At 42.6% G+C, this 13,062-nt stretch overlaps 1 protein-coding gene across 3 annotated transcripts in view; it reads right to left on the bottom strand.

Moving 5' to 3' along the window:
- The window catches only part of LOC132394514 (uncharacterized), a 171,881-nt gene that overhangs the window by 68,397 nt on the left and 90,422 nt on the right, over positions 1–13,062 (bottom strand). For all 3 annotated transcript variants that reach the window (XM_059970780.1, XM_059970781.1, XM_059970782.1), the window contains one exon: positions 7,922–8,023. In XM_059970780.1, the coding sequence (XP_059826763.1) occupies positions 7,922–8,023 (102 nt within the window). The remainder of the gene's footprint in view (positions 1–7,921; positions 8,024–13,062) is intronic.

Here is a 13,062-nt window from a genome sequence, read left to right as displayed (position 1 = left end):
CTTTTGTACCTTATGTATCTGAAGAAAATCTTGGTATCATCTTTAATAACATTGGCTAGCTTACTTTTGTATTCCATCTTTACCTTCTTAATGACTTTTTTAGTTGCCTTCTGTTGGTTTTTAAAAACTTCCCACTAATTTTTGCTCTATTATATGCTCTCTCTTTGGATTTTTTTTTGGCTTTCAATTCTCTTATTAGCCATGCTTGTGAAATTTTCCCTTTAGAACACGTCTTTCTCTCTGGGATGTATATACCATTCTTCCAGAAATTCAAGCCATTGTTGCTCTGCAGTCATCTCTGCCAGTGTTCTTTCTGGCCAACTTCTCTCTCATGCCTCTTAATTCCCTTTACTCCATTTTATTTTGCATTAGCTTTCACTGTCAAAGACACTAGCAGTGTGGCAGATGTTGAAGGGTGTGAAGGATGAGAAGTGATTGCAGTTACAAGGGAGAAGGTGTTCAAAAAGCTGAAAGACTTAAGGATACATAAGTATCATAAAGACCAGATGAACTGCACCCTGAGGTTCTGAAAGAGATCATGTTAGAGATTTTGGAAGCATTAGCAATGATCTTTCAAAATCATTGGACTCTGGCATGGTGCCAGAGAACTGGAAAACTGCAAGTGTCACTACACTATTTAAAAAAGGAGGAAAGCAGCAGAAAGAAAACTATAGACCAGTTAGCTTGACCTCAGTGGTTGGGAAGATGTTAGGATGTTAAGGATGAGGTTATGGGGTATTTGGTAACACAGGACAAGATAGGAAAAAGTCAGTGTGATTTCCTTAAGGGAAATTCTTGCCTGAAGAACCTATTGGAATTCTTTGAGGAGATTCCAAGGAGGATAGATAAAGGGGATGCAGTAGATGTTGTATAGTTGGACTTTCAAAAGGCTTTTGACAAGGTGCCACACATGGTATTATGGGAAAATTACTAACATGTTTAGAGCATTGGCTGATTGGAAGAAGGCAGCGAGTGGGATTAAAAGGATCCTTTTCTAGTTGGCTGCCAGTGACTAGTGGTGTTCCGCAGGGGTCGGTGTTGGGACCATTTCTTTTTATGCTGTATATAAATGATTAAGATGATGGAAAAGTTGGCTTTGCAGGTAGTGTTCAGGAAACAGAAGAAAGAATTCAGCAGATTAGGAGAATGGGGAGGAAAGTGGCAAATGAAATACAATGTTGGAGAATGCATGGCCATGCACTTTGGCAGTATAAATAAATGTGCAAACTACTTTCTAAAAGGGAAGAAAATCCAAAATCTGAGATGCAAAAGGACTTGGGAGTCCTTGTGCAGAACACCCTAAAGGTTAGCTTGCAGGTTGAGTTGGTGATGCGGATGGCAAAGGCCATGTTAGCATTCATTTCAAGAAGTCTAGAATACAAGAGCAGGAATGTGATGCTGAGGCTTTATAAGGCACTGGTGAGGCCTCACATTGAGCGTGAACAGTTTTGGGCTCCTCATCTAAGAAAAGAGGCTTTGCTGGCAATGGACAGGGTTCAGACTAGGTTCACAAGGATGATTCCAGGAATGAAAGTGTTATCATACGAGGAATGTTTGATGGCTCTGGGTCTGTATTCGACGGAATTTAGAAAGATGAGGGGGGATCTCATTGAAATCTTTCTAATATTAAAATGTCTAGACAGAGTAGATGTGTAAAAAATGTTTCCCAAGGTGGGAGAGTCTAGGACAAGAGGGCACAGCCTCAGAATAGAGATGTGTCTGCTCAAAACAGAGATGTGGAGCAATTTCTTTAGCCAGAGGGCGGTGAATTTGTGGAATTTTTTAACACAGGCAGCTGTGGGAGCCAGGTTGTTGGGTGCATTTAAGGCAGAAATTGATAGGTTCTTGATTGAACACAGAATCAAAGGTCAAGGGTAGAAGTCCTGGGAGTGGAACTGAGGAGGAGAAAAAATGATCAGCCATGAGTGAATGGTGGAGCGGGCTCAAGAGGCCAGACAACCTATTTCTGCTCCTATGTCTTACGGCCTATTACGGAAATACATCCGACTTTAGCTTCTCTTCATATTTCAAGTTGAATTTGCTCTCTTTATGATCACTCACCCTCGAGGGATCTTTTACCTGAAACTCTGTAATCAATTGCACAACACCCAGTCCAGAATAGCTGATCCTCTAGTGGACTTAACCACAAGATGCTCTAAAAAGCCATCTCATAGCACTCTATAAATTCCCACTCCTGTAATGCAGCACCAACCTGATTTTCCCAAACTACTTGCATGTCAAAGTCCCCCATGACTATTGTAACATGGCCCTTTTGGCATGTGTTTTCTATCTGCTGTTGCAATTTGTCAGCCACACCCTAACTACTGTTTGGGGGTCTGTATACAACTCCCATCAGGGTCTTTTCACTCTTGCAGTTTCTTAGCTCTATCCACAGTGTCTCACCACACTCTGCCACCTCTTTCTAATAACTTGCTTTTGTTTTTTACGAGAAGAGCAATGCCTCCCCCTCTACCATCCTGCCTGTCCTTTAGACACAATGTGTATGCTTGGACATTAAGCTTCCAGCTATAATCTTTCAGCCATGATTCACTGATGTCTACATCATACTTACCAATATGCAACTGTGCTGCAAGTTCATCTACCTTATTGTGTATATTGTCCACATCGAAATACAACACCTTCAGTCCTGTATTCACTCTTTTTGATTCTGTCCACCTTTTACATTACAGCTCATCCTGTTGACTGCAATTTTTCCCTGTCAACATCTTCTCCTCACTACACATTGCCTCTGTTTGTACACCTGTTACTGGATCTTCAGCACTATTATCTGCCTTTCCTACGATGCGTCTCAGATTGAAATATAGGCAGCTCAGGACACTAGTCGCAACGTACTCAACCTTTTGATTCTGAACTTTGTCTGAGGTCTTACTAAGGTCTTCCTTCACAACCTTTAACTGTTCCCCCACTCTGGTCCCCATCGCCTTGCAACTCTAGTTTAAACCCCAACATGCAGCATTAACAAACCCGCCCACGAGGATATCAGTCCCCCTGCAGTTCAGATGCAAACTGTCCCTTCTGTAAACATCCAGGATTCCCTGGAAGAGAGCCCAATGATCCAGAAAGCTTACGCCCTCCCTCCTACACAAACTTCTTAGCCAAGTATTAAACTGTATATTCCTCTGAGTTCTTGCCTCACTAGCACATGGCACGTAGAAGCATAGAAACATTAGATGCCCTTTAATCCACATTAATCCACAGCACATTAATCCACAGCACATTAGATGCCCTTTGACCCATAATTTTTTGCCAACCATGCGACTCTCTCTAGAAGCTGCTGAGAATTTCCCTACTGTAGACCCCTCTATTTTTCTAAGCTCCATGTACCTAACTTAGAATCTCTTAAAAGATGCCACTGGATCCGCCTCCAGCACCTTCTCTGGCAGTGCATTCCATGCACCCACCACCCTCAGAGTGAAAACTTCTCTCTGATATCCCCCTTATACTTACTTCGAAGCACCTTAAAACTATGCCCTCTCATGTTAGCCATTTCAGCTCCATGAAAAAGCCTCTGGCTATCCACCCAATCAATGGCTCTCATCAGTGTATACACTTCTATCAGTCTCATAAGGCATACTCCCCAATTCAGGCAACATCCTTGTAAATCCACTCTGTGCTCTCTCAAAAGAATCCATATCCTTCCTGTAATGAGGTGACCAGAATTGAACACAGTACTCCAAGGTCTTGTATAGCTGTAACATTACCTCGTGGCTCTTGAATTCAATCCAATGGTTGATAAAGATCAACAGACCATTCACCTTGTTAACAACACTGTCAACCCACACAGCAGCTTTGCGTGACCCCCAACTTCTGTATCATCAGTAAACTTACTAACCTACCTTTCAACGTCCTCAACCAGGTCATTTATAAAAATCACGAACAGGTGGGATCCCAGAACAGATCACTGTGGAACACCACTGGTCACTGTCCTCCATGCAGAATACAAACCATCCACTACCACCCTTTTCCTTCTGTGGTCAAGCTAATTCTGGGCCCACAAAGCAAGATCTCCTTGGATCCTATGCTTCATTATTTTCTGAATGAGCCTCACATGGGAAACTTTATCAAATGCCTCACTGAAATCCAAAAACACTATATCCACTGTTCCACTTTCATCAATGTCTTTTGTTACATCCTTAAAGAATTCAATCAGGTTTATGAGGCATGACCTAACCTTGACAAAGCCAAGCTGACTATCCCTTATCAGATTACGTCTCTCCAAATGCTCATAAATCCTGCCTCTCAGGATCTTCTCCAACAACTTACCCACCAGTGAAGTAAGACTCACTGGCCAATAATTTCCTGAGTCATCTCTGCTCTCTTTCATGAACAAGGGGACAATGTTTGCAACCTTCTAGTCCTCTGGTACTTCTCCCGTCCCTACTGATGATAACAAGATCATCACCAGCAGCTCAGCAATCTCCTCCTTCCCACAGTGTCCTGGGTTATATCTCATTTGGTCTCAGTGACTTACCTAACTACAGCACATCCTCTTCCTTAATCTCTATACACTGAAGCATTTCAGTAGCAATTTTGAGAACACAACCCTGGAACTCCAGCCCTTTAAAGTAGTACCAAACTCCCTGAATTCCTTATGCTGAACTTCATCATTCGTCCTATCCATGTTATTGGTACCTATATGGACCACAAATTCGGGCTGTTCACCCTCCTACTTAGGAATACTGAGCACTTGATCTGAGATATACTAGAGCCTGGCACCTGGGAGACAACATATCATCTGGGAATCTCATTCTCTCCCACTGAACCTCCTGTGCATTCCCCTAACAAACCCCCTATCACCACACTGTGCCTCTTCTCCTGCCTTCTCAGTAGAGAAGGCAGAAGAAGAGGTGGACTCAGTGCAGAGACAGAGGTACTGTGACTTCCAAAATGCAAACATGAGGAAATCTGCAGATGCTGGAAATTCAAGCAACACACATAAAATGCTGGTGGAACACAGCAGGCCAGGCAGCATCTATAGGAAGAAGTATAGTCGAAGTTTTGGGCTGAGACCCTTCGACAGGGCTGAGAAAAACTTAACCCTGACATCTCCTCTGCACCTATTTCCGAGCACCTGAAAACTATGCCCTCTTGTGCTGGCCATTTCAGCCCTGAGAAAAAGCCTCTGACTATCTACACAATCAATCCCTCTCATCATCTAGTACACCTCTATCTGACAACCTCTTATCCTCCATCACTCCAAAGAGTAAAGGCGGAGTTCACTCAAGCTAGTCTCATAAGGTATGCTCCAAATCCAGGAAACATCCTTGTAAATATCCACTGCACCCTTTCCATGGCTTCCACATCATTCCTGGAGTGAGGCAACCAGAATTGAGCACAGTACTCCAAGTGCGATCTGACCAGTGTCCTATATAGCTACAACGTTACCTCTTGGCTCATAAACTCAATTCCATAATTGATGAAGGCCAATACACCATACACCTTCTTAACCACAGAGTCAACCTGCACAGCAGCTTTGAGTGTCCTATGGACTCAGACGCCAAGATCTCTCTGATCCTCCACACTGCAAAGAGTCTTACCATTAATGCTATATTCTGCCATCATATTTGACCTACCAAAATGAACCACCTCACAGTTATCTGGGTTGAACTCCATCTGCCACTTCTCAGCACACTTTTGCATCCTATCAATGTCTTGCTGTAAACTCTGACAGCCCTCCACACTATCCACAACACCCCCAACCTTTGTGTCATCAGCAAATTTACTAACCCATCCCTCCACTTCCTCATCCAGGTCATTTATAAAAATCACAAAGAGTAGGGGTCCCAGAACAGATCCCTGAGGCACACCGCTGGTCACCGACCTCCATGCAGAATATGACCTGTCTACAACCACTCTTTGCTTTCTTTGAGCAAGCCAGTTCTGGGTACACAAAACAATGTTCCATAGATCCCATGCCTCCTTACTTTCTCAATAGGCCTTGCATGGGGTTCCTTGCAAATGCCTTTTTGAAATCTATATACACGACATCTACAGCTCTACCTTCATCAATATGTTAAGTACCATCCTCATAAGGCATGACCTGCCTTTGAAAAATCCATGTTGACTATTCCTAATCATATTATACCTATCCAAATGTTCATAAATCCTTATTCTCAGGATCTTCTCCATCAATTTACCAACCACTGAAGTAAGACTCACTGGTCTATATGGGCTATCTCTACTTCCCTTCTTGAACAAGGGAGTAACATCCACAACCCTTCAAGCCGCTGGAACCTCTGCCATCCTCATTGATGATGCAAAGATCATTGCTAGAGGCTCAGCTATCTAGTCCCTCACTCTCCTCAGTAGCCTGGGGTACGTCCCACCCGGTCCTGGTGACATATCCAACTTGATGCTTTCCAAAATCTCCAGCACATCTTCTTTACTAATATCTACATGCTCAAGCTTTTCAGTCCACTGCAAGTCATCCCTAGAATTGCCAAGATTCTTTTCCATTGTGAATACTGAAGCAAAGTATTCATTAAGTACCTCTACTATCTCCTCAGATTCCATCCACACTTTTCCATTGTCACACTTGATTGGTCCTATTCTCTCATGTCTTATCCTCTTGCTCTTCACATACTTGTAGAATGCCTTGGGGTTTTCCTTAATCCTGTCTGCCTAGGCTTTCTCATGGCCCTTCTGGCTTTCCTAATTTCATTCTTGTACTCCCTCCTGCTAGCCTTATAATCTTCTAGATCTCTATCATTACCTAGTTTTTTGAACCTTTCATAAGCTCTTCTTTTCTTCTTGACTAGATTTATAACAGACTTTGTACACCTTGGTTCTCGTACACTACCATCCTTTCCGTCTCATTAGAACGTTCCTACGCACAACCCCATGCAAATATCCTCTGAACCTTTGCCACATTTCTTCTGTATGTTTCCCTGAGAGAACATATCTCTCCTTAGCTGCTAATTTCCAAGGAACAAACTCCAGTTTCTATAAACTCTTTGTAATTTAACACTACTGTAATTTTTCACTTTGAAAGCCAATGCATCCTTCCAGTGGTGCGGGGCATAAAAATGCTCTCCACCCTCCTGCTGTGGTCTAACCAGGGCTTTGCCTGGCTGGAGATTAACTCCTACCCCATGTATTCCAGTGCTTTGGATTCAAAGGCTAGCATTCCATTAATTGTATTGATGATTGTCTGTGCCCATTTGTGACATTTTAATAACCAGACAACAAGGTTATTGGACCTCCACGGCTTCTAACAATTAATCATTTAGCAACTATACTGCTCTGTCTGTTTTAGGTCCAATACAAATGATTTATTTGGCTGAAAATAAATCTATTTGCCAGAGATTTGTTCATTCACAGCATTTATTATTTTTCTCTCTGGTTTGATGCTGTTATTATTTTGTTTGTATTGTCATCTCCCTCTGTGTCACTGGGAAACTTGATTGTATGTTTCTTAATCCTGTTAACTGCGTGAACTTGTTGCAAAGCTGCAGCTTCAACACAGATCCTTGTGGATGCCATTGGTCACCTCCAACCAATTCCAGCATCCACAAATTGTCCCCATACCTTCCCTTCCATGGGATTTTATGATATCAGGGATTGATATATGATATGAAATATCAGGATTTTATTAAATGTTTTCCAGAAGTTCCATCACTTAGACTGGTTTACCTGTGTGCCCTCCAGTGATATATCTGACCTGTATGTGTTCAACTGACCTGTGCTGTGTTTCTGGTGGTTCTGAACTGTTGATGTTTGGCCATCACTGTCTGAACCTCCAGCAGATTTCCCTGCACCCAGTTGTGGGGCTGAGGACTGCAGATGCTGGTGGTCCTGATAAAGCATCTTACAATGTACTGACTGAGATACTCAATGCATTCCAACCACCCAGCAGAGAACTGAGTTCATCATTTTCATACAAGTTTATTTGATCACTTACCATACATCGGAATGAAAATGAAACAGAAAATGATGAAACAATCCTTGAGGACAATATCACAGACGGCTTTCAACTTCAACCAAATTCTGATTGATTGAGAACCTTTTCAAAAATAAAAAGAAATTTAAAATATTTGAAACCAAAGAATGTAAATGATTTAACACATGCATATAAATGTCCCAGGTAACAGAGCTTGACTCAGGTTGTTTCGATTGGTGATGATATTGCATGTCCTAAACATCAAGCAACCCAAACAACTCTGAAATGGATCAGATGTCAGAGCTTTGGATTGAAGGAGGTTCAGGAGTTCACTCACCACTGCAGCAAATGGGGAGCTCAGAGAGACACAAAACACAGTTTGTGGCTGCTACCAGGATTTGTTTTACATTTGATAACTTAGATAAACCCTCAGCCATTGACTGTGCATGCGGAAACAGATAGACTGCAGCTTCCCTCTGGACATGTCCAACAGATAAGGCAACAGCCACTGTTGATATTCTCTGATGTATTCCCTCATGATCTCAAGGGCTGAGACTGACATCAAGTTGCCAGTGTTAACAAAAACCAACCCCAGCTGTAACACTGTTTGACTGTGAATCCTGTTCTGATGCCGAGGACTGGAACAGCTGCTCACAGCATCAGGCAGTGGCTTATTCCAACATTGAAACTAAACAGCTCAAGGATACAGGATTGTTTTCTGTTCCTGATCCCAGTATCAACAGTCTGCTCTCTCCATGGAGACTTGTAGTTCAGACTATTCATCAGCCTCTCTCCTTTCTCTTTGTCCTTGTTGCCCACCATGGAATTTTATTTCAGTCTGGATTTTATCCCACTACCTCCCCATGTTAAACTTACCCATGAAGCAAACCTTCCATTCATTTGCAATTTCCCTTCCAGCACTGAATGTGAACAAACTTGACTGGACTGATCTTCTGACTATTAAACCTCCTACATTACCCCACTTATAGATCAACCTGCCCCACAGCTTTAAGATTTCCACTGTCGTTGTAATTTAGTTCCCCCATCACCAGCCGATCTTTGTGATTCAAAAATCATTGTGAGCATCTCCTAGATCAGTGGGAAATTCGAAGTTTGAATGTCTGGTTTCCCAGTTCTGTTACAGTACTGAAGAAGTTTTGGTCGCTCTCCTCTAGGAAAGATGCCATTAGGTGGAAATAGTACACAGGAGACTTATGAGGATTCTGCCAAGTCCTGGGGCACTGAGTTATGGAAAGAGATTCATGAGCTGGGACACTTTTCATTGAAGTATGGGAGAATGAGTGATGTCTTATAGAGTGATTGAAATAATGACGGAAATAGATAGGGTGAATGTCCACAGTCTATTTCCCAGGGTTGAGGAATCAAGCACTTAGAGGATATAAGATTAAAGTGAGAAATTTAATAGGAAACTGAGGGACAATATTTTCACCCAGTTAGTGGTTAGTACAGGTTGAGTACTCTTTCTCTGAAATTCCAAAATCAGTAAAATTCTGAAATCCAAATTCTTTTCTCCGAAAATTCCACAAGGTGCTGGGAAGGTTCCAAGGTGATGTTCAGGTCTCTATGTATCACAGATAATGCTGAGAACTGACCTCACATGTAATGAAGAGAAGTTAATGAAAGAAAGAAAAAAGTTGCATGAAGTAATTGTTTATTGAAAGAAAACATTCATCAGAGTGAACATGATTTGATAAGAATGAATGCCCTGATCTCCATTTGAAATGTTTGAATGATTTGGGTCACCTTTGTTCTCCTGCTGGATGAGGCTGCTCTTGCTTGACTCTGGCCCTATTTTTCAAATTGTACATGGAGAATCCCCATGTGATCTTTTTCCCTCCCACTCCTTAATTCTTTGAAGCTTTTACCCTCAGACCCACATTTCTTATTTGTATATTGCCTCTTGGCTACATTACCAAAGGTAAGGAAACTAGATTACCCCTGTAGCTGATGAAATCTCTCTATTAACTCACCATTCAAAAGGAGCAAGGGCAGTCAGATTGCAACCTCAACTCCGGTAAACTGCCCTACGAGCCAAAGATTTACAAATCTCAGATTGAAATTATTGCCTCATGCAACTTGAGTGGGTGATGCCTCACAGTGACCCTTCAGTTCTATGTTCTCTTAGAAAGTGAGACATCAAATTGACATCTACTCTGTTGAGACCATTGTGATGTTCACAGAAAACAGTACAACACAGAAACAGGCCTTTAGGCTCAGAGTGTCTGTACTGAACATGATACCAAATCAAACTCATCCCTTCTGCCTGAACATGATCCAAATTCCTCCATTCCCTGCAGACCCTTCTGCCTGTCTGAATGCCTTTTAAATACCACCCCCACCCCTGGCAGCCCACTCCAGACACTTGGCACTCTGTAAAATAATTTGCCCTGGACATCTCCTTTAAACTTTTACCCATTGACCTTCAAGCTACAGCCTCTAGTTTTTGACATTTCCACCCTGGGAAAAAGACTGACTGTCTACACTATCTACTCCTCTCATAATTCTATAAACTTCTGTCAGGTATTTCCCCCCCCCCCACCCCCAGCCTCTGACATTCCAGATAAAACAAGGAAAGTTTGCCCAACCTCTCTTTATAACTCATACCCTCTAATCCAGGCAACATCTTGGTAAAGGTTTACTAAACTCTCTCCAAAACCTTCATGTCCTTCCTACAACTGGGCAAATAAAACTGCACACAATATCTGTATAACGTTTGCAACTCTGCCAATATTTTGTCATCAGAAAAGTTACCATCTACATTTCCATCCAAGCCATTTCTACATTACAAACAACAGAGGTCTCAACACAGATACCTACAAAACACCACTAGTCACAGACCCCCACCCAGACTCTTTGTATCCAAACTACTAAATTACTGTGGATTTGTTGCATCTTAATCTTTTGTATGAGTCATGAGGGAATCAATCAAATGCCTCACTAACATCTATTTATACATCAGCCTCATCAATCACATTTATCACCTTCTCAAAAAAATTAATCATTTATAAGGCAATAACTGCCCACACAAAGCCATGAGGACTTTCTCTAATTAGCACATACCAGTGTATAATTCCATGAATTAACTCTATTTCCCTTCTTAAACAAAGGAACAACAGTGTCTATATTCCTGTCCTCCCCAGGACCTTACCTCTGGCTAAAGAGGTTACATGAAATTATGTCAAGGCCCCAGAAGTCTCCTCCTTTACCTCTCTCAATAACTTGGGATAGATTCTATCAGGCCCTGGGACTTAACCATCTTAATGCTCTTCAGGAGGGCGTGACCATCTCTTCCCACTGCAGCCACCCTAACAGCAGTGTGCTAAGGATGATATTTTCCCTGTGCAGGAAGTTCCTGATTGGAAATGCACCAATCTCCACCATCCATCCTCTTGGTGTTTGCTAGTAACATCTGTTGATGAGGTATTCTACCCGATGATTTGAATAATTCACTCAGGGAACTGCCCCTAAGTCCCTGTCATGCAGTATCTGCATGATGTTCAGTGCTGACCATTGCCTTGTAGTCAAAGGTGTTTGTTGTGAACAGCTCTTCCACGATGGGCAGGTAGACAGGTACGTCTAGCTGACTGAGATATTCCAAAGTAATGAGTGCCAGCCGCATCCTCTGATCAGGTAGAACCTCAGCATGAAGTAACACATGCTACCCATGTACTTTGCTTCTGCACACAGACAGATGCAGATGGACCTCAGATTGAGGGCAATGTTGGGTCCAATCTTACTCCCATTCTCTCGGGACATGTTGACTGTGACTCAGGCTCATTCTATTTTGGATGCCCAGATGAACTGGAAGGTAGTTACCAAAGTGGAGGATTAGGGGAACAGGCCACACCTGTGCCAGGTACGGCATGTCCAGAAGAACATTACACCCGATGACCAAGTTCTTCAAAGTTATCAAGAAAATATGACATTTCCACAAACAATTTTTGTTTGACCTATCCTAATTTTCCAGCTAATTTTAGTTAGATGTTTTGGCCCCTCCAAACTGGATACCCAGAATCTTCAGGTAGCAAGACCTGACATGAAGAGGATATTGGAATTGTTGGGCCAGCATGGCCTTAATCTTACTGTGATTGACACTAGTCCCCGAGGCCAACTCAGATTAGTTGCAGATGATCGATCTGCAATCTGATCATGAATCTGAGCAGAAGATAATCCTTGTACATTTATCCTTTCAACACCTGACAAAACCATCCGTCTTATACCCTTTCCTTCCTCCTGATAGATTTAACAAAGCTTTTTTATGCAGCACACAGACAAGGGAGAGTGCGCGAACAATCAATTTCTCAACACTGACTTGGACTGCATTGTGATATCCATGTAGAGCAGATGGATAACATTTTTGATTCCTTCCCCAAACCCTCTTTCGAGAGCATGTCCATCATGCACATGTGTGATATATTATTAAAGGTATACTTCTGCTCCAAGCTGACCATGCAGACACCCACCCATCTGTCCCACATTGTCAATGGTATCCCTGAGCAGCACAAGACTGTCAAAGACATTCCTGCCAGGTACAGAACAGGTTTGGTCTGGGTGAATTTTACCCAGTTAGTGAAGGCTTTGAAAAGGATCTATATTCAACAGTGAAGGTGGTCTCCAAATCCTGATCTTCACCCTCTCCCCTTTCTGCCTGTTAATGAGGATAACGACGCTCTTCCTCATGCATTCTGACCTGTTGCAAGCCAGAACCAAAACGTTGTACACATCCAGTCCCACAGAGCCGAGTTCAACTGAGCCGGTAACCTCTCACTTCTGGGAACTTTACTTCAGCAAAGGAAGAGGTGGAGGCAGTCAGTTCCTCCAGGGACGTCAGCTCATCCTGCCTGCTGTCATCTAAGACCTCTGAGGACAGGAAATTCTGGGAGGCTGTGCTGTCTGTGCCCTTTTTGTCATGGACTGAACCATTTCTAATACATTAATACAATGAGGAGACCATTGTAGATGGCAATAATGTAGATGTGGCTTCTCATGACCCTGACAAAGCTGCAGGACCAGACAACAGATCGTGCAGGAATGCAGAGTCTGGCACAGCTAACACAGGTCTTAATGGACATCTTTATTATCTCTCAGAAACAGTCCACTGTCCTTGCTGGCTTCAAGGCAGCCACCATGATTTTGGTGCC

Source organism: Hypanus sabinus, chromosome 5 (genome assembly GCF_030144855.1).
Source record: "Hypanus sabinus isolate sHypSab1 chromosome 5, sHypSab1.hap1, whole genome shotgun sequence".
Lineage (NCBI taxonomy): Eukaryota > Metazoa > Chordata > Chondrichthyes > Myliobatiformes > Dasyatidae > Hypanus > Hypanus sabinus.
Note: the sequence above shows the minus strand (reverse complement) of the source record. Positions and strands in the feature narration are given on the sequence as shown.